At 36.0% G+C, this 24,309-nt stretch overlaps 2 protein-coding genes across 2 annotated transcripts; both read left to right on the top strand.

Annotated features, from left to right (window-relative positions):
- Positions 1 to 370: 370 nt before the first annotated feature.
- Positions 371 to 6,520, top strand: LOC127631504 (uncharacterized). Its single transcript, XM_052109647.1, has 4 exons — positions 371 to 769; positions 1,367 to 1,829; positions 3,726 to 3,992; positions 4,697 to 6,520. The coding sequence occupies exons 1-4, from the start codon at positions 764 to 766 to the stop codon at positions 5,185 to 5,187; spliced, it is 1,227 nt and encodes a 408-aa protein (XP_051965607.1). The 5' UTR covers positions 371 to 763; the 3' UTR covers positions 5,188 to 6,520.
- A 368-nt stretch (positions 6,521 to 6,888) lies between these two features.
- On the top strand, positions 6,889 to 11,674 carry LOC127631508 (trafficking protein particle complex subunit 6b-like). The gene is made up of 7 exons (XM_052109652.1): positions 6,889 to 6,980; positions 7,709 to 7,800; positions 8,261 to 8,328; positions 9,130 to 9,247; positions 9,341 to 9,424; positions 9,544 to 9,637; positions 10,691 to 11,674. The coding sequence occupies exons 2-7, from the start codon at positions 7,711 to 7,713 to the stop codon at positions 10,726 to 10,728; spliced, it is 492 nt and encodes a 163-aa protein (XP_051965612.1). The 5' UTR covers positions 6,889 to 6,980; positions 7,709 to 7,710; the 3' UTR covers positions 10,729 to 11,674.
- Positions 11,675 to 24,309: the final 12,635 nt, after the last annotated feature.

The raw sequence follows: 24,309 nt of genomic DNA, 5'->3' as shown, positions 1-24,309 counted from the left end.
TTATTTCAACAAATTATTACCTGAAATAAAAAAAGCAAAAATCCGCCTCAGTAATCTGTATAAAAATTATTAAAAAAAAACAACAACAACAAAATCACAAACACAAACAGATGTAATTGGTCCATCCTCATCAGCGATGAGTAAAGTAACACAAGTCACGTGAGACCGCCGTCCTTGTCCTGCTTAAGAAATGGTCTGGACAATATTTTCACTTAAATAATGACACAGAGAAACGTTAATAGTCATAGAATTGAAAATACACGGTGAAGAGTTGAAATAGAAAAATCATTATTTGGACTCATCGTAGAAACAATCCTGGAGCCACTTAGCCCCGCCCATTTTAAGTTCCCGTTTCAGATGCATTGCCTTTCCATCCGTTATTTGTATTTCTATGAGGACATCAGAGAGAAAAAAGCTTACTTTGAAGTAAACAGATATTCTCCGCTTGTCGATGACAATCAACTTCTTTCACATGCAATAGTCATCTATATTTTAAGAGCGGCCATAAGCTGAGAAACACTTGGCAAGAGCAAACTGGTAAATGTATTGACAGTGCTGGCATGCTTGCTCTGTTAACGACAACGGCAAAGCGCAGATAGTGCACTCACTAAATTGTGCGCTCAGAAGCACATTCTCGTGCACATCTGGGCGTGTATACGATATTTGCTCGAAATTGTACGCGTTCTGTTATTTACTGCATTTCTGCCGATGCAGAGGCTAACAGTATGTAAAGGAGGCCTAAACCGAACTACTCTGTCAATAAATGAAGGTACTGTCATAATTTTGATGAATACACAGGTTTATAGTGAATGTCACTTAACTAGATGGTAATAATGAAATACAAAAATTTGAGACTGAGACAGGTAGCGAAAAAGCTTATTTTTTCTATATAAAAAATAAGCTTATATATATATATATATATATATATATATATATATATATATATATATATATATATATATATATATATATATATTACAACTCGTTTGAGCATAAACATTTAAGTGAAATAAAAAAAAATTAAAAAAAGTAAAGACAGAAAGAAAAAGGTTGAACAGCTGATCTTGAATGCATTTGACGCAAGGAATTCTGTAATAATGTTTCATTGTTATTCTTTATTTTTTAAGGTTTAAAATAAAAAAGTTATTTCCAGATTTTTAATGTGTTTCAAACTTTTGGACTCAACTGTATGCAACTTTCTTTTTTTTTTTTTTTAACAGTAGGCTACTCTTGATGAATTATTTTAACACCGGTTCATCACTCAGTGCAGTTTACTAATGCACATTATATGCATTTATATAATAAAAAGAGTTGGAACCTTTGGTAGTTCTCTGAACCAACACTTTCATCTATTCTCTTTCCAAAGCCTTGCAGCATACGGGCTGCTTGTTTAGGGTGCTCAAACAGGGAGGATATCATGGACCCGAACGAGAAGAGGCCCAACAAGTGGTGGACTGAACCTGACACGTTTGCCATGTTGGCACTCATAGAGCAGATGGGTTTAGTCCATGAGCTGGACAAGAAGCGCCAGCGCAACGAATCCCTCTTCCGTCATCTCCGGCTCAGTCTGGCCAAGAGGGGCATCCACTTCACCGTCACCCAAATCCGAAACCGCTGGAAAAGCCTCAAACACAAGTACCGCAAGATAAAACTGGCCAGCTACCGGAGTCCCGCTGCACGCCTTTCTGCTATAGAGTCATTCCGTTATTTCCATATGCTGGATAACATGTTGGTGCGTAAACCGAAGGCAGGAAACAAGGAGGAGGACCTCACTGATGGTCATAGCTTGGTTGGACGGACACTCGTGGACCTGGATGACAACACAGACAGTACTGCTGCCAGCTTTTGTATTTGATTTGTCTGTGTGCACTAATTTACTCGCCCTCATGCTGATTAAAACCTATATTCATTTATTTCTTCCGAGGAACACAATATAAGATATTATGTAGAATGTTCACACTGCTCTTTAACATATAATAGAAGTGAATGGTGACAGATGCTGTTGAATACCAAACATGACTTAAAGCAGCATAAGCATACCATAGAAGTAGTCCATACGATGCATGGTCTATGTTTTATATTTTCTGAAGCCAAACGATAGCTTGTGGGAAAATCTGATCTAAATGGATTAGATACAGAGACGAACATTTTTAGCAGATAATGATTTTGTACACTACTTCAAATAACATCTGTACTTTCACAAAACTAATATATGGCTCAGAAGACTTGGAGTACAGTGCCCATGTCACTTTATGATGCTTTTTGTCATTTTTTGAGCTTTTTGGTCCATCTCCATTCACTTTAATTGTATGGAAAATAGCAGCATGTATATTATTATTATTATTATTTATATCTCCTACTGTATTCCACTAAAGAAAGTTATATGGGTTTGTAACGACATAATTATCAAATAATGTTTTAGTAAAATAGCTTTTTTTGGCATGCCTTTTACAAAGCATCAATGTTATCATCTTTGTATTAGTAGCTTCTTTTCACTACATTGGCTTGAGTAGACAGAAATTGGGGGGAAAAATGGCACCAACAAGGACATAAATGAAATTCAAAATGTGGAGGCAAAAATGCCCTCATAATAAATTCTTAAAGAAATAGTTCACCCAAAAATGAAAATGTTCTCATCATTTACTCACCCTCATGCCATCTCAGATTTGTACGACTTTCTTCTGCAGAACACAATCAAAGATGTTTTGAAGAATTTCTCAGCTCTTTAGGTCCTTAAGTGAATTGTGCCAGAAAAGTTAAGCTCCAAAATCCACATAAGGGCAAGTCCTCCAGATGACTCCGGTGGTTAAATCTGATAGGTGTGGGTGAGAATCAGAAACTGACACCTTTTGGGGATTTGCCATATCTAAATCTTTTATAATTGAAAATAGTCATCCATATTTTATCCTCACTTTATTTTGATTTGATTTCAAGTGTTTTAAATTTAAGCGAGGGGGTGCAAAGAAAATGAATTACATAGAAACGTGCCCCGTCTCGAACTTCATGTTTTGCAAAAAATAAATAAAACATAATTTGGTGAATTTAGGTTATAAAAAGCTTAATTTGGTAAATACTTAAATATAGTGCATTGTAACAGGGCTATGATTCTATCATTTCAAAATAAGAGTCCTGAAATAAGTTAGTTTATGCTGGTATGATTTATAGTCAAAAGTCTTGCATTATGCTCCAAATCTGTATTTTGCTGCTTATTATTGGGATGTTGGTAGCACAATAAACTGCAACTGGATTTTGTTAATGTTGAACTCTTGTAGCGTCTATATCTGTGCCTGCCCTAGTAAAGAATGACTAAGATTTGTTTTTTAAAATTGTGTTAATCAAGTTTAAAAACTATCGGCTGATTAATCAGTTATTGGTATTTTCTCCCCCCTTCGTTATCTGTATTGGCAATATCCCCTATCGGTTGTCCTCTACAATTGGGGCGGCTGTGGCTCAGTTGGTAGAGTGGGTCGGCCACTAATCGCAGGCCACATTCCAAAGTGTCCTTGGGCAAGACACTGAATCCCAAGTTGCTCCCAATGGCAGGCTAGCACCTTGCATGGCAGCTCTGCCGCCATTGGTGTATGAATGTGTATGTGAATGGGTGAATGAGTCACAGTGTAAAGTGCTTTGAATACCATTAAGGTTAAAAAGGCGCTATGTAAGTGCAGACCATTTACAATTTTACAAGATTTGTATTCACATTGCCCTTTTTTCTGCTCTTCCAGGTCCTTGGCCTGAAGGCCTAGTCCCTAAATCTGAGCCTGAGAACTTTACTGCTAAACTGGAACTTGATGTTGATGAGAGTATTGATCCAGAAGATGTGGCTAGCTCTGAGCCTCAGAGTTGGGACGTAGGACCAGATGAGGTCATGACTCTGGGTTTGTCGGGAGAATATCTCTATGCAGTGAAGACCGAACAGACATCCCTATGCAATCCCAAAAGCACTAAAAGTACAAGAGAGACTGCTGACTGCAGTCAAGATAATTTCCCAGGTGACATACTGGTTAAGTTCAATCTGGTTAGACAAACATTGGGCTGTAAACCTCATGCAATTATGTAATTTATCAGAACTTACTAAGAGAAATCTCTCACATATTAGCGTATGATTCCTTAAAATGAGCTCTCATTTGTTGCTCTAAATTGAAACTACAATACAATACAAAGCAGATTTTAAAGTTTAGTTCACACAAAGATGACAATTTTGCCATTTATTCACCCAAATGTTGTTTGAAATCTGTATGACTTACTTTATTTTGTGGAACACAAAATACAATGTTAGGCAGAATGTCCATGCTGCTCCATTCCATTCAGTTAAAGTGATTGTGTCAAGAAAAATCACTATTACAATACCAAAAAAGTAGTCCATATGTATTGTACACTATATTCCAATTCATTTGAAGCAGTACAACAGGTTTGTGGAAGGAACAAACTAAAATTAAGTTGGTATTCACTGAAAATCTTCCCATCCACCGAAGCTTTCAAATCTCTTTCACTCTTTTGTATATTTACGGTCGGCATCTCAAGTTTGGTTGCAAGACATGCAGTAAACAGAACCAATGCTGTTTAGCTTCACTGACTTCAAACTGGAACAAAGAAAGTCAAACAGGTTTGGAACGACAATAGTGTGATGACAGATTTTACATTTTTGGGTGAAGTAATGCTCTCCGAGTCACACTTTTTCTACAATTCCTCAAAGGAACGTCTGAGGAGACCAGCAGCCTCATCCTCCAGCAGCTCACCATTCTGAACCACCGCCTTGGAGAACAGCTGGCTGAGCAGAAAGCCTTTCATTGCAGCATGCTGGGAATGATGGATCGCCAAATACAAGTCCTGGAACAACTTTCCAATTTCACCAGGAACCACCAACCCAAGCCTGAATCCACAGAGATGGACTCCTCCATTAGTCAGAAGGTCAACGAAGCCCTGCTGCGCATCCTGGAGGCTCAGACAAAGACTCTTCAGCCATGCTCCCTGTTCCCCAAGACAGAACTTACTCCCCCTTGGAAGGTCTCTCACTTGGAAGTCCACAAGAGTTCACCACCCATTGTGGGAGAGTCAGACAGTGAGACTGATACCTCTCAAACCATGGAGGGACACAAAGACAGCCCTTCTAATCCACCTTCTTTAGAACCTTCATCCTCAACCAAGACTGCTATTTTGCAGAATGGGTTATGTAATCACAATTGAATCCTTATTTGAACATAGTAACACAAGCCTTTTGTCCTTTAGACCCTGTTTACACCTGGTATTAATGTCCATCTCAGGTGATCTGAATACAAGTGGACAGCTCTAAACATTGGAATTAAATTACATAAATTGCAAACTTAAATTAATACAGTTAAATATAGCCATTGTCATAAGAATTCCACCCAAAAAATTATGGTGAGATTATTATTCAGAAGGCCTCCCCTTGACGCAATCCATTCAGTAGTTATCACAAGAGATACACGTTACCAGGTGGAAACAATGTTTCAGGAGGTTGTTTGTCTAAAGATGCAATATCTGAAACACAACCAAATGCATTGAGTTTGTCAGACTTTTGACATCTACCAGTGACACTTTTTGGTTTTCATTAGAATGTATCTAGTTCTCTGATGTTTTAATCAGTGTCAGTTTTGAGAAACAGAATAACAGACTATAATATTATTTATTAACTTTTGATTTCTTCGATTTCAACAGTTGATGTGAATCTTAGATTACAAGTAATTTAGACTGATGTTAAGAAATTGTAGTATCTGGAAAAAATATTGGTCATTGGTAACCAAGCTCAAAGTAATACATTTGCATTAAATTTAGGAATTTCTTATTAGGTTCAGGCTTAACTTTAAGGCTGATTTTAACAAGAGAGTGTATGTTCTCGTGAATTTCATCCTTTTAATCTCAACTCAAATGTAGTCCAGTACAAACTGATAAGTCTGTACATTTTTAAGAATTGCTTGCCTCTTATTATAAAGTCATATTTCACTGACTTTTGGCATAATATTATTCATATTCTCTTCATCTTTAAAAGTTGGTTAGACCAGGAATGGTTAAACCACGGGGTTAGATCCAGCAGCAAACACTACCTTCTCCTTTCAAGCGACATCCACCAAACTTGGCAAACTTCAGACTTTTCTGGAATAGTATGCTATGTCTTTGCTAACTGATCAGACTTATGGTTTTTGCACAGTGGACAATGAAAAATCTTAAATATTCCATAGACTTCAATTGACAGACATTTCAAAGGGGTCAGTAGAATGTTTGTTTATTTAAACTCCAACTGTCAAAAAATCAAATTTGAACAAACCCACAAAAGGCCTTTAACCTGCTTTAAAATCCTCCCATCCTCTGTCTTATCGGACTATGTGGCAGTCTGACTAGATTAGTTTGACTTAATGTCTGTATAACCAAACTTCACAATTTTTATACTAGTTTAATCTTTCAGTCAAGGCTTTGTCAAGCCAACATCAAACTTTACCCACCTAGTTTAGCTTGCTATCACTCAGCTACTTTCGCACTTCTTTTCAACCATAGTTTTTTCCAGCACATCCTGTAATAAAACTGGAATAGTGCAACAAGGCTGTTTGAATTTTTTTTTGAAAAATGTGTCTTTCCCCAATGTTTCATTAGCAGAACGGTGAGCACAACCTGGAAGCATCTGACTGAGGCATCCCTCACAGCCTCGTTTACATTCCCATGAAAAAGATAAAAGGCGCTAGGCCTACTCTGAATAAGGTATTATCAAACTGACAAAAGACATTAACACAAAACTGGATCACACCTCAAAATCATTTTTATTTCTGAGATCAACAGTGTAGCATACCAATGTGTGAATATTTGTCACTGCATTAGCGCTAAACCTGTTCGCAGTTGTTACTCCGCAACAGTAGGTGGCACTATTGGTCATATTCTATGAGTGCTACTGCACCAAAGACGAACTTTTGTTCAGCAGGATATTCATAAATGCATATTTATTTAACGACTAAAGCTACGTGCAAGCAGTAAGTATTTTAAAATGTGTGTGTTTAAATGGATGCCCTGTCATGATTAGCGTCTACAGATTCAGCAAGTTCAAATATCTCTGAAAGAGTAAAGTTAACTTAGCTATTGTCTGTCTTCACTGAAATCATAGAGATGATGTGCTTGTGTACATGCCACGTTTTTATTATTATTTTTTATTATTAATTAGTTCGGTTGTGTATCGAACAAGATTTTTAAATAATCTGCTGGGAGACTTTGTACTTTTTCAAAACTAGCTTAAGTTTTGACAGTACAGTCTAAACTTTACAGAAGCATCATTAATTTACATATAAATAACATATGTGATTCAGGAGATCAAATGTACATGCTTTTTTATGGCTGTAAAGTACAGTGTACAGGTGTATACAAAGTTTAAACATTCTTCTCTGGAGAAAATGAATTCAAAATAAACTTGAACCTCAGATCGCACCAGGCATGCGTCCAATGGCAATGTATTTGAATGGGCTTTTGTACACAAACCATGTAGATTCTCTTACCTAGAATTGAGGAGTTCATGCTGTATATTTGAGTTTGTATGATGAGCTTGGATGCTCACAGTAAAGCTCAGTTTCTGATGTTTTACTACGTAATTTAAATATTACATATGGTAATATTCTATGGACACATTATACAGCAATATCCTTTTACAGATGTGTTTTATTGGGAGCATTTCCACATGTCTGGAGATCTTCTCCATGTTCTCTTTCAGCAATGGCAGATGATGTTCTGTTTGAATTCCTCCACATGGAGATTGTGGCTCACATTTACAAGGAGCAGGTGACCCGAGAGGATATTGATAAGGTAGCAAGTGTGCAGCACACCAATTCGTCATACTGTAGCTCAATACCAGTAGTGAAAAAGTTAAAACAAACAAATAATACAAATAAGTAACTTTACCTTTATTAATATATCAATAAGTTAGGCCTAAAAGAGCTTTTTTTTTTTACAGACAAAAGCAGATTGGATTGGATTGGTGGACATTTTTACATTAGAGCTACTACTAGTATTGTATCAGTGTCTCAATTTATTATTTAGCACATTAATTAGATAATTGTCAAGGTCCATTCATTCTTACTAGATGGCTGTGAAAATCATTCCAGATCTACAACAGATGTTTTAGTCGGATGCCTTTAGCTTTCTGTTAATCAGTTTAAAAGAAAAAATTTAATTATGTATGAATGTGAATTGGTTTTGTTGTAAAAAAAAAATTATTTTGTTTTTACTTTAATGCCTGAATCATGCTCTGATTTCCTTTCCTAAGGAAAGAGTGACATGTGTATCTACTCTAGAGGCAATGGGCTTCAGAGTTGGACAAGGACTGATTGAAAGGTAACTTCTACTATTGCCTCCTGAACTTAGATGATGTTCAAAATGATTTGTTGTTGTTGTTTATGTTCACTGCTTGAATTAGTGTATAAAACTCAGAGGGGGTAATTGTGCCAAGTGAAAGTGCCGGTTATTTGCACTCTGGTTTAGCGCCCGTTTCACTAAAGGGATTGTGCAGATCAGGAAACAGCACCAATGTGCCACAAAATATATGCTAAGCGATATTTGCACGTGCAATCACGATCTTGCGGCCCAATTCTTAGCGCTACATAGCGGAGAATGCAGCAGACCATCGTGATCTGCCACACTTTGGTGGAACTGAACAGCATCACTCCCTTCTGTGATGCAGACACCTGAATAGTCTCTAACTTTTGCTGAAAGTGCGTTTGACTAAACTGCGCATCTGGATTTATAACGGGTTATTACGCTCTTCTCCATCATTTGATCATTATTAAATGAATTACGGCTGATGTGACTAATAGAAAATGTACACAACACCTGTTTTAAATCCAATTCAGTTTGCTTAATCTGCATTAATAGCATGATGTAAATTGCATCTGGCAATATTTGTTAATGAAGCATAATCTGTAATGAGCGTAATTCAAGTTAAAGGAGGCGTGTTTGCGTGGAAAGTAATGACAAAGACTCAAGATGCAGTACATTTTTAGATTGCGTGTGGGTAAGGTGAATGAGACGTAGGTTAGAAAGTGGGGCAACTGTTTAGTGAAATCGGCCCAGAGTATTTTCCTTAATTCAATGATTCTAATCATAGTAACGTACTCATGACATTTTGATTGCCTGAAGGTTTACAAAAGACTGTCCCTGTTTCAAAGATGACTTGGACATCATGAAGTTCGTCTGCAAAGACTTCTGGAGCACAATCTTCAAAAAACAAATTGACAACTTGAGGACAAATCATCAGGTCTGACATTTCAACCAATAAGGTATTTGTTAAGTGGCAAAGCATATGGAGTATTTAGTATAAACATCAATTGTTTTACTCAATTTGTTCTAGGGCACTTATGTCCTACAGGATAATACATTTCCACTACTGACTCCGTTTTCCACTGGAAAGCAATATCTTGAGGAGGCCCCTAAAGTAAGAATCTGTCATATACATATTTTGACATTTATATTATTTTATTTATATTTTGTTAAATATTATTCCATAAATAATTGGATAATAATTGATCTCCATGTTTTTTTCTTTCTCTGTAGTACTTGGCCTTTTCTTGTGGGATGATTCGGGGAGCTCTATCCAACCTGGGCTTGGAGAGTGTCGTGACTGCAGAGGTGTCTTTAATGCCATCGTGTATGTTTTTGCTAACCTAGTATTTCTCTCTCTTTTAAAAGGTGCACTAAGTTAGATTTTAGCTGGCTCCCATTGGTCGCTGAAGTACTTGTGGTTTTGGACCCTATACTGATGATCTGTAATCCTGGATACTGGAAGTTTGTTTAGTAAGTGCTGCCGCTTTACACCGAATATGTTTGTTTATCTTCGGTTTTGTTACTTTTAGTCTGTGTTTTTATCCAGCTCATAATACACATTACTATTATGGACATTGTTGTATTCAATCCATACAAATTTTGGATCGAATGTTGGAGTTTTGCGCTGGACCTTAACCATGCAGCTCGCGAGTTCTCTCACAGCTGAACAACACCATATGCTTGCACTGGCCTTTGATCTCGTGCCGTTTATCGGTGATCTGCGCCGTGAGAGTTGCAGGTAGGTGCGGTTTGTTTCATGACTCCAGCAGGGACCTCTTGTTGGGACATTTTATCTTTCGCTCTTGCACTCATTCTGTTCAGGCTGTTTGGTGGATCACACTGCTGTTTATCAATACCATACCATATAAATCTGGACTATACTGTTGACTTTGGGTCCGTTGTTGTTTGTGTATATTGTGTTTGTTGTTATATTGTTTGGTTTGCTTGTTTTGTTTACATGGATGTTTATTGAGCATTGGCTGAAATGGCTATATAAAGTAAACGTGTTATTATTATTGTCATTATAAGTGGTAATAACTCGGCAAATGACTTCCATTAAGTGCTGTCAACATGGCAGTGCCCATGAGGGGGCGACCTGCACCATGTAAAATTAAACCGCTTTTATTGGGTAACTGATGTCGAAAGTCTTCATCTCATGTGAGTGTACTTAATTTTCAACATATTTTAGTATATTATATATTAGTGCACCCTTTAACCCTTTTTTAATTCTTTGGCTATATAACCATATATTCAGAATATTTTAGGCTATTTGGATGGGAAAGCTTATTTACTGTTCAAGCATATGTGAATAAATGTTATTTGGACTATAACAGTCCTCACTGCCTTTTGTAAATCTTTTTTCTTCTTTTGTTTACAGGTAAATTCCAAGTTGTTGTACAAAATATCTTGGATTGACTAAATGAGCTGAGAACGGCAATGTTTCATCAAATCAAAACTTTATAAATGTGAATTACATGGACCTATATTCTAAATGTTTACACCAGAATGGCAAATAACTAAATTATTTTGATAAAAAAATGATGCTATATTTCAATGAGACGGATCTCATGCATTTCACATTTTTTATTTATACATCTACCCCTTATACATGACCATAAGACTGTTTTATAACAATTGAATGTCATGTTCTTCCTCTACATTACTTATTACAAACTAAATTATATTAATTGAAAATGACCGGAGCATATTTAGTTTGTGCTAATATGTTAATAACAAGTAACTAAAAACATATTTTGAAAGTAATTTTTTATAAACATTTGGTCAAGATAAGACACAGAAAAATTGTAGATACGTTAGTTTTTTTCTACTATTTAATTTATTTCTGTTTGTTTGTTGCCCTTGTATCTTTGATTATCTAAAACATAAAGGAAAAAACGTTCTTAATTTTTAAGGATAACACTTTCTAAATGAAGTTTAGCTGAACATACACTTTACAAGCCATAATTTAGTAATGATACACTTTGTGTTGAAGAAATCAATATCTTTTTTTACCCCTCAGTGTATATTAGGTGATTTAGGTCTCACTGGTGAAGTATTTAGGGGATAAATGAGAGATTCTTTTTTTTTTACACCAGAAGAGGGCAACCTTTGTTAGTCTATTTGTATGTCTCTGGAGTGAAAGACTTGTATATACTCGAACTGGTTGCAAACTTCTTGCACTTAAGTTAGTCTGCAAACTCTTTACTGCTGGTACCTCATTTAATCAAAGCTGTATTTGTTTTTCCTGTTGGTACTGTTTTGAAATGTAGATGGGTCATCACTGGACCGTTTGTTTTCAGTATCCTGCTTGTTTATTGTTTGTCTGTACATTTCTTAATAAATGTATAAATATTTAAATTAAAGATTTCAAATGAAATTAAGTTTGTTGTGTGTGTATGTGTATATATATATATATATATATATATATATATATATCAGAAGTTTACATGCACATTAGCATATACATTTAAAATTTTGTTTTTCAAAAGTTCTGAAATGTAATCATAGAAAACTTTCCCTGTCTTAGGTCAGTTAGGATCACTACTTTATATTAAGAATGTGAAATATCAGGGTAATAGTAAAGAGTGATATATTTCAACTTTTATTTCTTTCATCACATTCCCAGTGGGTAAGAAGTTTTCATACACTTTGGTAGTATTTGGTAGCATTGCCTTTACATTTTTTAACTTGGGTCAAACCTTTTGGGTTGCCTTCCACAAGCTTCTCACAATAAGTTACTGGAATTTTTGCCCATTCCTCCAGACAGAACTGGTGTAACTGAGTCAGGTTTTTAGATCTCCTTGCTCGCACATGCTTTTTCAGTTCCGCCCACAAATTTCTATCGGATTGAGGTCAGAGCTTTGTGATGGCCGCTCCAATACCTTGACTTTGTTGTCCTTAAGCCATTTTGCCACAACTTTGGAGGCATGCTTGGGGTCACTGTCCATTTGGAAGACCCATTTGTACTGAGCTTTAACTTCCTGGCTTGTCTTGAGATGTTGCTTCAATATATCCACATAATTTTCCTTTCTCATGATGCCATCTTTTTTGTGAAGTGCACCAGTCCCACCTACAGCATTGCACCCCACAATATGATGCTGTCACTCTCATGCTTCATGGTTGGGATGGTGTTCTTTGGCTTGTAAGCCTCACCTTTTTTCCTCCAAACATAACAATGACAAAAAGTTAATTTATTTTTAATCAGACCAGAGGTAATTTCTCTAAAAATAAAGATCGTCGTCCCCATGTGCACTTGCAAACTTTAGTCTGGCTTTTTTATGGTGATTTTGGAGCAGTGGCTTCTTCCTTGCTGGGCAGCCTTTCAGGTTATGTCAAAATAGAACTCATTTTACTGTGGATATAGATACTTGTCTAACTGTTTTCTCCACCACACATTTTAATTTCATAACATCTCATGTATACCATAAACAAATAATTATCCAATGTGCTTGGATCAGTCAATTTGAGCCCACTTTGAATATTCTTTCAAATAAATCTTTTCTCCCACTTAAGAAAAATAATGTGTTTTAAGGGGGCCTTTAGCCCCTGCAATATCATCCTTACACTTATTAGGCAGTTATCGAAACACTTTTGATTTAAACACCTTGAACAAAACCTTGAAAATAAATGTGATAATTTCAGGGATTTTCAAATTACAACATTTAAAACATTATTAAATATTAGATCAATTTCCTTCCAAATCAACCATTATACATGGTGTTTAGAAAAGTGATTTGCAAGTTTATGTTGCTATTAAGTGTTTTGGGGAAAAAATGAAATCAAACGTGCCTTTTACCCCCAGAAAGTGACATCTATCGGATAATTGTCACACCCAAACTTTGTATGAGAAAGGCAGATCGCTCTTTCTTTAACCACAGGACATATTCACAGTGTTGTAATTATAGTAATCATATTCCATGAACGTTTTGCACTGTATGACACATTACCCATTGATGCATTTCTATCATTTCCATGTCTATGATGTAAGAAACAAACAAAGGCAAATAAAGCATTCCAACAGTGATGTAAAGCAGACATATTTAAAGGGACCATTTAAACTCATTCAATTCCACGATGAGGTGTTGCTTAAGTATTCCATATTCTTCTAATAAAAGCTAGTGAAGTTAAACACCATGTGCCATTTTCCTGGTTAGTTTTGACAAAAGTCATCATAGTTCTTTTGTAACTCATTTACAGTTTTTTTCCACCCTTTTATTTCTGCCAGATCCAGTTTGTTAGGTCACTTCTTCTCTCGAAAATATATCCCAACAGCCTTCTTCTGCTGTTATAAGAAACAAACAAAAAAGTACCATGCTTAAATAGAAGGCCCACATAAAGATCTTTAGGAAGGCTACGGTAGTGAGAGCCCATTCATGTGCCCTCTTTTGTGGAGCAGTTTTCCTTTGCTGCTGCTGGAGGTAAATAAACACCCTCAGCCAGAGCACCAGCTGTCTCACTTCTCCTGTGTTGTCGTAAAAGGGTTAGTGGAATGGCAGAGAAAAGGAAGTCTGCTGCTGAAACTAACTAAGGCCAACTTTAACCCCTCCCCCCACAATATTCACAATAGTGCTCTACTTATATGCTTTACTTTCATGGTTGATTATTCAATTATTGCATTTGTGGTAACACCCTTGCTTCAAACACCCCTTCTGTCTCACAGCAACATCCTATACATTCAAAGTTTTCTCTCAGGTTAACCCTATTGGACTTTTTTGGCCAAATAGGCAGCTCATATCTATTTGGCAGTTTTATTTGACCTTTCTAGGCCAAACTTTGTACATCCATCCATCCATCCATCCATCCATCCATCCATCCATCTTGTATAGCCGCTTGTCCTATGTAGGGTCACGGGGAGTGTTGGAGCCTATACTAGCAGCCTTGGGACAAAGGCAGGAAAACACTGTTGTAGTTTTACCTGGGCTATTTGTATTGTTCTGACTGAATGTACAAATTTGGGGAGACTTTTAAGACTTTTGTGGCCTTTAAAGTTATTTTAATTTGACTGAAGCAACCTAATAATTTGCAGCTCTTTTTAAACTTTACATGTTGTAAACCAATTAATAACGTCATGAGAACATAACCATCAGAGTAAATAGAGAGTCATATTGTCCACAAAATCACAAGTATATACAGTTATTACTATAGGGTGAAGTATGATTTAATTTGTTTTCACCAATAAGGTGCATTCTGCACAAGCTAAATATGTCAAATAACTGATGGTTAACTATACAGTCCATTCTTCTGTTGGTTAAATTATCAAGCATTTCATATTAAAGGGGTTGATTTAGTCCAGCTATATTTGAATCTGTTTGTATTGTGATTGCCATGACAGTTCCATATAGAAGAAAGATTCCCCTGTTACTAATTTACCCATCTGTCTGTAGCATGTGAAACTGCTTTGAAATGCCTGCAGGGACAGAATTATTATGCATGTCTTTGGCTAACTTACATTGATTCCAAATCATTTCACAGAAGAGCATAAAAATGATAAACTACACTGGGACAATACAATCCACCACTCCTCTCTGTCTCCACATCCTCTATGCCTGTATCCCTCCCTCATCTGCCCTCATGTGCACTCCTCAAGTGGTGGGGGGGGATAATTGGAACTATGGTAACTCGAGCCACTGAGACGAGCTGCAGCTGGTCTATGAATGCAGAGAGAAGAACACAAAATCCCACCAATACAATCCATTGGTTTAAGTGCAGGATTTACTGTGATGCCTTCACAAGCTTTCTCATTAAGCCTTATTGAGTGTACTGGTGGAATTGTGAAACACTGTAAGGTCAGTAATTGTGTCAGTCAGAAAACATTGTGGCCTTTAAAGTTATTTATTGGGAAGTTGGAAACTTTTATACAATTGTACTCTACCGGTACAAAAAATATTTGCTTTATTTTAATTTTTTATTTTAATTTGAGAATTAAGCTCCTCTGATTTTAAATGGAAATATTGGCTGCTATTATTAAAGGAATATGCTGGGTTCAAAACTAGTCAAGCTCAATTTGCAAGCATTTGTGGCATGATGTTGATTACAGCAAAATAATTTGACGTGTCCCTCCTTTCCTAAAAAAAATAAAATAATCTTGATTACAGTGAAGCACTTACATTGGAAGTGCATGGGGCCATTTTTTGGAGGGTTTAAAAGGCAGAAATGAGAAGCTTATAATTTTATGAAAGCACTTACATTAATTTTCTTTTAAAACTTGTGTATTATTTATGCTATAAAGTTGTTTAAATTGTAGTTTTTGAAACAGACTAAACTACTAGGATTATAGAGTTTATGCCGTTACGTTGTCATGGTAATAATGTTGTAAATTTGGATTGAACTTTTCACATATCAAAGGGTAGTAAGCAATGCTATCACAATAAAGTCACGTTTGCACACATATAGTTTATGTCTTCTGGCTATACTTTTGAAACATTGAGTATTTTAATGTTTACAGATTGGCCCCCATTCACTTCTATTGTAAGTGCCTCATTGGAGCCCAGGTTTTTGCTTTTTTTAAAGAAAAGGAGGGGCAAGTTGAAATTCATTTTTGAGGCAATCAACATCATACCACAAATGCTGAAGATTTGGTGTGAAAGGGCCATTTGTCTGCAATTCATCTTGTGCTTTTGCTACATGGATAGTAAGTGTAAAAGGACTTTGATAGAGAATTCATTAAAACTATTAAATAAAACAAATGGAAGTATAAAAATGGTGTAGTAACCTTAAATAAGAAACAAATCAAAACTCTCTTATATGCTAGATTCTTCAGGTGTAGTTGGAGTTCACTTGTATGCTGAACACTTGTGGGCCGCTCTTCAATCACTATCTGGTCCAACTAATGTATGTATGAAAATATATATATATATATATACATTTACAGTATATGTACAGTTTTTTTTTAAAATAACATATACATAAGCACGATTTTTATTTGTCTACTTATTTAAGGCATGTAAGCATAAGAGCATAAAGCACATTTAAGCCACTAAATCAAAAGGTGTTTAAGATCATTACAAATCATGATTCAGTAAAGTGTGTCCAAACTTTTGACTGGTGGTATAACGGTTACAATGTTTATTGTTCAGTTCAAAAGCACCTTTGTCTGTTGTGTCCATAATTGATAAGCTGAACACCTTTATACAGTCACAAAGTTATATGGCCATTAACGTCTTGATTGACAGGAAAAATGCGTAAGGACCGTTCCCCTTTTGTTTTGCCCATAAATTGCCAAGATGTTTAGCTGGACAAATCCTAGACGTGGACCCTGCGTTGAGGGGCGGGTGGGAAAAAATGCATAAAAGTGGCAAACAATAACTTTTATTTTGCCACTCTAATTTCAAAAGGGAGCCATGCAGCAGTCCCTTTGTGAAAGAGAAAGTGGGCCACAATACCAGGATATCTGTAGAGTCTTTCTTTTTACTGTGCTGAAAGGATTACGCTGATAAAAAGAAAAAATAAAGACCAGTACCTAATCACTTCCCCTGGTAATTCCTACGCTTGATTAAAAGAGGGGGACAAACCATAGAGGGATATCAAGTGGATTTGAGCATTGCAATGGGGGAAGGAGAGGGTGTGCTACCTGACGTCTGCGCTTTTTAGTTCATTATGTAGATTCTTCTAAGGTGGTGGAGATCTGCTTGGGAAAGAAAATGGTTACTTTACTGGTTCAAAATGTAATGGATACATGTATGTTTGGCAATGTTTGGTATTGGCAAACTTTACATTCAGCTTTAATTATTGAATTTTTAATAATAATATAATGGACCCTAGTCAACGGCATAGTTACTTTGACGACAATGAAGTCTGCTCAGTGGGTTGTACCCAGAGATGTGGACTCGAGTTAGAGACTCAGACTTGAGTCGCACTCGAGTCGCATTTTAATAGACTTCAGACTCAACCTAAAATTACTTCAGACTTGACTCTTAACCTTAACTATTAATATTTTAAAGGAAGAATTTCTGTTTTATTTGTATGGTTTTATTACATCATTTTACACATTTCCCCATGTGTCATGATTGATCGGACCCATATCATAGAATTTGATGATGTATTTCTGTGTAAAGCCGAAGTGATTAGAGTCCCATTAAACTAGACCGCACCCGCCATGCCATTTGTGCTCACATTTGATTGTGCCCTCAGAAGCAGGAGCTTCAGGAAGGACATATTCTCAAATATTAGTAAAATTAATTAACACACAAAGCAAGCTAATATTGTACTGTTGCAAATATTGGGTGGTGTAGCTACATAGCTCATATGGATCGCCGACCAGAGGTTGCGTCAATTTAAACCTAGCACTTTTATTAATGTTTTCGTGGTATACATGCCCCCTTTCTCTCTCTTAAAACAGCCTGCAAGTTTGTTCAGCATCTATACCTAGTGATATGGCTGGGCAATAAAACGATATTGATATTTATCGAAAAAGAGTTTTGATATCAATGATGAACTTTTGAGTAATTTTCTATATTTAGCCTATATTCTACATCAAGAGTAGCTGATCGAAACAGGTACGTGTCGCTAAAATCGCAAGCAGTTTGGCAATGTAATATATATTATATATACAGGGTTGAGAGGGTTACTTTTTAAATGTATTCCACTACAGATTACAGAATACATCCTGTAAATTGTAATTTGTAATGTATTCCGTTAGATTACTCAAGGTCAGTAACGTATTCTAAATACTTTGGATTACTTCTTCAACACTGGTAGATTTTTTCACTTGTTTTGACTATAAAACTCTGCCAGTACAGTAAGACAAAATACACACAAAAAAATATATTCTCTGAAAAACCTAAATATCTTATGCAGTGTTGTTTCTCAAACAAGATGAATCAAATTGATCTTGTTTTAAGGAATTTTAGATATTTTTACAGGAAAACAATACAAAAATGATCATCAAGAATACAATTTTTGCCCTAATATCAAAGGTCTTAACTAGAAAAAAGAAATTATAATCCAACGTGAATTTTCTTGATACAAAATATGATCGTGTCTGGTAACGTGCATGTAAAATGGCTAGAAACAGCATTTTAGCTTAGCGTAAAGCTAACAATTTACACAAGGCTTATTTCTATTTCTTCTGCTCCAAACTTGCTTCAAATTTACTTCTCTGAATTTAACACATCTTAAGAAAGTGTCTCACCACTGTTCAAATGCACTTTTGATCGCATCATTTATATGTATAAATGTTTTCCATCTGAAAGCACTAAATATTAAATGAAACAAATGACAATAAAATGCAAAGTAATCTCTTCAGTAATCAAATTACTTTTTGAATGTAACTGTATTATAATTACCAATGATTTAAATTAAAACTGTAGTGGAATACAGTTAATTATGTTTTGTATTTTAAATACGTAATCCTGTTACATGTATACATGTATTCCGTTACTCAGTATATATATATATATATATATATATATATATATATATATATATATATATATATACAGTAAATATACTGTATATAAAAGATGAAAGTGACTTGAGACTCGACTCGGGCTCGTGACAAAAGACTCGAGATTTGACTCCAGTGTTAAAGACTCCAGACTTAACTCGGACTTTAGATGAAAGTCTTGTGAACATCTCTGGTTGTACCATTGTGCGTACCTTAGTGTTTATTGTTCAACCAACAGAATATTGAAAATATATCTTTCCAACCTAAATTTTAATTTTCAAAAAACTCTGGAAAACATGTGTTGTGAAAATTATACATGACTTAAGGACCCTAAAGGAATGTTCTGGGTTTAAAAACATTTAAGCTCAGTTAACAGCATTGGTGGCATACTTTAATGTTAATTATATTTATTATGTGTATATAGGTTTAAGTTGCTTAAATGAAGGTATTTGTGGTAAATGTTTGTATTAATTAATTGACAAATTGATGCAATTAAGGTACTGTTAAATAGTCATCTTGCTCTTTAATTTAGGAATTGTGAAAAGGATTGTAAATGCAGATAAAGTAAAATACGATCAAAAGATTGCATACATTTTTAACGGTGAGAAGGGAAGGTATAAGAAGCATTGGCAATAATGATAATGTTTCTTTGTTGTATGTACAATTGGGGGGGGGGGCGCCCCCGCCCCCAATGACACTAGATGTGCACATTTAATGTATTTCACTCTTAAACAGAAATAGTGTTTTGTTTTGTTTTTAACTCTGTTTACATCATTCAAGATTCAAGCCAGCTAATATTCATTCAGAATATTGTCGCAATTTTTTTAAATAAATGAAACCGACTAGTTCAGATTTGTTCACTTAATTGTTTAGGTAACCATTTTTGTAAATCACACTTTTACACCAGTAGGTGGTAACAAATGAAAGTCTTTTATGTGTATTGAATTGTTAAACCATTGATAAAGCATAAAGACATTCAGGACTGAAAGAAGTCTAATTGTTCTTTATTCAAATGACCATTTCTACAAAGAGACTTTAGCAGTGTTTAAATATCACATACCTTTTCCCTGCAAATGACAACAAAGCATATCATTTTGTGAACTGCTGTCCATGACCATCAAGGTATCCAAAAAATACCTAAAAGTAACTGCAGGTTTTAATTATGACCTGATGTCTTAAACAAACAACATCCCTCCTCCTCTCCTTCAATCGGTCAACAGCCACTGATCCTCGCTCGTTCACGAATCGAATGAGGACATGTGGCAGATTTGTTCATTTGGTCTAACCAATGATATGCATCTTCACAGCTCAAACTCCAGTGCTATTGGCTCGTGCTACAGTCAGTCTTTACAGGTGGGAAATGTCTCATGCTTCAAACCAGTGCAACGTTGTGGCTGCAGCTGTGTAAAACACTTGCGTGCTGATTGCCTAAAAGTCACAGAGTTTTAGGGGGTCTGAGATGGATTTTAGCCCTCCTAAAAAGAGTCAAGTAATGCCTTTGCAGTACCATCAATTATGTAAAAATATGGCCTCTTTCTCTACTCTAAAGTGCTAATTGAAACTATGGCTGAGTCTACTTGCATTTAAATTGTACATACAGTACATACAATGAGAAAATTAGATGAATGGATCTAATTTCAGTATTTGTCATAATTGTTTACCCTGACTTATTACAAAGATTGAAGTATTTTCAGGGGCACACAGAGTTCAATTGAAGCCCACGACCCTTAAACTAAAGGAGAGCGAAGTTACTCTTGCTTATCCTTCACAGTTTACCTTACTAGATGCTGTGTCAGTGATAATCCCTTCATTGGCAGTCACTCAATCTCACCGATTCCTTCTTAGCTGATTCACTGTCACCAATGTTGGGGTCCAGTAGCATCTCTTCTTAAAAAACGAGAGAGAGAGAGAGAGAGAGAGAGAGAGAGAGAGAGATGTCCCCCTTTGGCCATCTTCACCCTATATTTACCCCCCTTCTGCCTTTCTACTCTCCATCATCCCATTTGGCTCCTCATGGTAATAGAACATTTGTGCAGTGATGGACGGTCCTTTTGCCTTTGCTAGCTTTTCCATGGACTGTTCGCATTGCAGCAAGCCTTTTGTCACAGGGTGTCGCTATGTTCTCTGGTTTTAATTGAATCAACAGGATTGCTGTTAGGAAAAGCGTAGAGGCAAAGGGGTCTCTTGAAGGGCAAAGGACAGGTCAGGACCTCTGATCCCAGCACAGGACCTGCTGGGCATGGCCCACTAGTGTCAAACTCTGGGCACTGGGATGAATTAGCACAGTGTTTGTAATGGGTCCCAGCTGGAACACAGCACAGAGCTCTTGTTTTTCAAGACTGGCTGAGCATTGTAAGAGAAAGGTCTAATTTCATCTTTCTCAAGAAAATGTTCTTACAAGCTGTACGCTCACATCATGTAAGGATTGCACAGAACAGACATAAATCAGCTGTTCTTGAGAAGGGCTATTCATAAAAGAGAATTATTCCCTTTAATCACTTTATTCTTCACTTCAATCATCACTTTCAAGTGTCTAATAAGTGCAAAAGAAAATGCTTGTAATTTATAACAGCAACAAGTACTGCTAATGTATTTGTTGATCCTCCAACACTCAAAATTGCTTTTTGCTTCTTGTTGAGATTAGTGAATTAAAAGTGAATTCTTTAACATTTGTTAAACTTAATTTCATTGCATGCAATCAATTTACATTTGTGAAAACCCAGGGTTTATTAATTACAGTTTTAATATTTACTATTATTTGTTTTATTGCACTGGTTGTATTGTGTTATTGTACTGTTGAGTCGAACCTTATGCACTACCAATGTCAACAAATGGACCGTTAATTCATGGAGACCAATAAAAAGCTCTTTATATGTTAATGAGTTATTTATTGGTTGGGAATGTTATGTATGACCCATTGTTTAGGGCATAAACATGCTTAATGCCATTCAAGGATATTTTTATTTATTATTATTTTATATATACATATTTTTTTCATACAAAATGTGAGTGGTGCTCTTCGATGCATCACAGTGCTAGGGAGTTGTGGGTTGTTGCCAGAGCATTGCTATACGGTTGCTTACTGGCCTAAGTCAAACCCATAATAATAATAGTAATAGTAATAGTTGATATTTACCCAAATAATTCTCAACCGATGAACAAAACTGGGAGCTCTCCTACCTAGCATATGTTCTCATGTTTCTAAGCTGGAAAGCAGGTGTTGCAAAACTCGGGTTCTTAAAGGGGCCGTGTCCAATTTATAACTAGAATTAAATTAAATTAAATTACATTTCTCCACTTGGCTACATTTACAGGGTATACCTAGGAATAGTTTACATCTTTCAATGTCTATGGTATTTTATTTTTATACTTTATCATACGGCAGATGAAAACCACATGTCAGATTGCTAAAAAAAGTTATAGCAGTATTCTTCTCAACAACTTTCAAGACTTGAGGTATAATTCATGGCCATAGTATGGACTGACATTTGATATAACATTAGGGTTTGTTCAAATCCCTACATTCAATTAACATCATGGATGTTTTCAAACTGAACATATTGCATACAAATTCAACATTTACAGGAGTTGCAAGTGTCGTGCATTGTTGTGCAACTCCCTTTGTTATTGTCACCCCTTCTAAAACACCATAAAAATGAAATGACAAAAAAAACCAAACAAAAAGCAGCTGCTCTGACTGCAAATCTTTCCTGTTTATTTTAAGGGAGAAAACTCATAAATAATATTCAGAGCATTGTTATTATTATTAAAATGTGTCCCATTGAGATCTTTGTCATTGTCCCCACTGTGCTTTTCTCCACAACCATTTTTCTTGAAACATTAAATTATTCTTTGACTCTGGAACAACTTAAAGATCGACCCCTCCTCCACCTCTCCTCTACCCCCTCAGCATGATGATGGTTAAACGACCCCAGAATCCAAACCAGGCCTACATTATCCAGGCCTGTCCTCAAGGCATGTTGTTTATTCCTCCTTGAAGACACGACAAATAATCAAGATATCTGTCTGATTTTGAAGCTCCTGAGGGGCAATTGGGGGAGGAGGACGTCAACACTCTGGATAAAAGTCCCAGTTGCCCCTCCTATAGAAGTTGCTAGGGCATATGAGCTTTGGGACAGATGCTTGTGGAGATAATATGACTCATATCCCACAGGCATACGGTTCGACTGCCCAGCAATTCCCATCTCCAAATACAACTTTAAAGGGTTAGTTTACCCAAAAATGAAGAATTCTCTCATTATTTACTCACCCTCATGATATTCCAGGTTTGTATGACTTTCTTTCTTTACCATATTCTAATGAAGAAAATTAGAAAAATATATCAGCTCAATAGGCCCTTAAAATGCAAGTGGATTTTGATACAATTTGTGAAGCTCCAAATATCACAGACTGTCAGCATAAACATCATGCATATGACTCCAGCGGTTAAATTAATGTCTTCATGATCGCTTTTGGTGCTGAAAAGATAAATATTTAAGTACTTTTAACTAAATCATGCTCTATTCTGCAGTGGTATGTACTTGTGATGTAATCGCATTGGCATTTGAAACACGTGAGAACTGACGCACATGTGGCACAGCTGGAAGAGCAGTGCTGTTTACAAGTGAGGAGGAGGAACGCTGTACAGTAGCTTGGTTGGTTTTGGGTTTGATCTGTATTAATCTGTTTCTTAACTCACAATGGTGCTCAGCCGAGTGGAGAACATGAGATTAAGTCTGTACCATGGCAATGGTAATACATCACATGAGAGACCGCTTGAACTCCACCCTCTCGTGAAGCTTCCCAGAAAATATTTAAAGTAAGCAAATCGCTTTGGAAGATATTAATTTAACCTCTGGAGTTGTATCAATGACAATTATGATGACTGTCTGTGATTTTTGGAGCTTCAAATATCAGATCACCATCCACTTGCATTTTAAGGACCTTCTAAGCTGAGATATTTTTCAAATGTTTTTCAAATGTATTCTGGTGAAGAAAGAAAGTCATACACTCCTGGGATATCATGAGGGTGAGTAAATAATGAGAGCATTTTCATTTTTGGGTGAACTGTCCCTTTAAGCTGTCCATTGATTCTCATGATTGGCTTCATTATGTTGAAGTATTAGTGTTTACTAAAGCAAGCATCACTATTACTATTGGCCATACTTTGTGCTACAGACTTGTTGAGGTGAGGTGTGCCATTACTGTTCTAAGTGATCACACTTACAATGCAAAAACAATCCCATTAAAGAAGGGGCCAAAATCATATCTCGAAAACTATAGATACTTGGAGATGGGCTCTTTTGACCTGGGTCTGTGAGCAACTACCTAGGACACCCTAGCAACCGCATAGCAAAAATACTAAAAACTACTCAGAGCACCTTAGCAACCGCATAGCAATACCCCGGCAACAACCCAACACAAAATAGTGACAATTTTTTTGGTGAAGGTTTAAAAAGAGCATGATTTCATATGGAATTTCCAAAGACTATTCATGCATTGTACTCTATCTTTTTAAATAGCATGATTTTGCCTTTAAGAAGTCCTTCATTCTACTTTAAGATTCCTGATAGTACATTTCCATTACATTAATGTTGAAAGATAGAAAGTAC

This window comes from Xyrauchen texanus, chromosome 38 (genome assembly GCF_025860055.1).
Source record: "Xyrauchen texanus isolate HMW12.3.18 chromosome 38, RBS_HiC_50CHRs, whole genome shotgun sequence".
Lineage (NCBI taxonomy): Eukaryota > Metazoa > Chordata > Actinopteri > Cypriniformes > Catostomidae > Xyrauchen > Xyrauchen texanus.
The sequence above is the reverse complement of the archived record's forward strand: the minus strand, read 5'-3'. Positions and strand labels throughout refer to the sequence as shown.

Bases quoted from the DNA above. Each gene is read 5' to 3' on its own strand.
- LOC127631504 (XM_052109647.1), top strand. The intron at 1,830-3,725 runs GTACTGCTGCCA...CTGCTCTTCCAG, and splicing joins CCTGGATGACAACACAGACA to GTCCTTGGCCTGAAGGCCTA. The intron at 3,993-4,696 runs GTGACATACTGG...AATTCCTCAAAG, and splicing joins CAGTCAAGATAATTTCCCAG to GAACGTCTGAGGAGACCAGC.
- LOC127631508 (XM_052109652.1), top strand. From the start codon at position 7,711: ATGGCAGATGATGTTCTGTTTGAATTCCTCCACATGGAGATTGTGGCT. The intron at 9,425-9,543 runs GTAAGAATCTGT...CTTTCTCTGTAG, and splicing joins ATCTTGAGGAGGCCCCTAAA to TACTTGGCCTTTTCTTGTGG. The intron at 9,638-10,690 runs GTATGTTTTTGC...TTTTGTTTACAG, and splicing joins GGTGTCTTTAATGCCATCGT to GTAAATTCCAAGTTGTTGTA.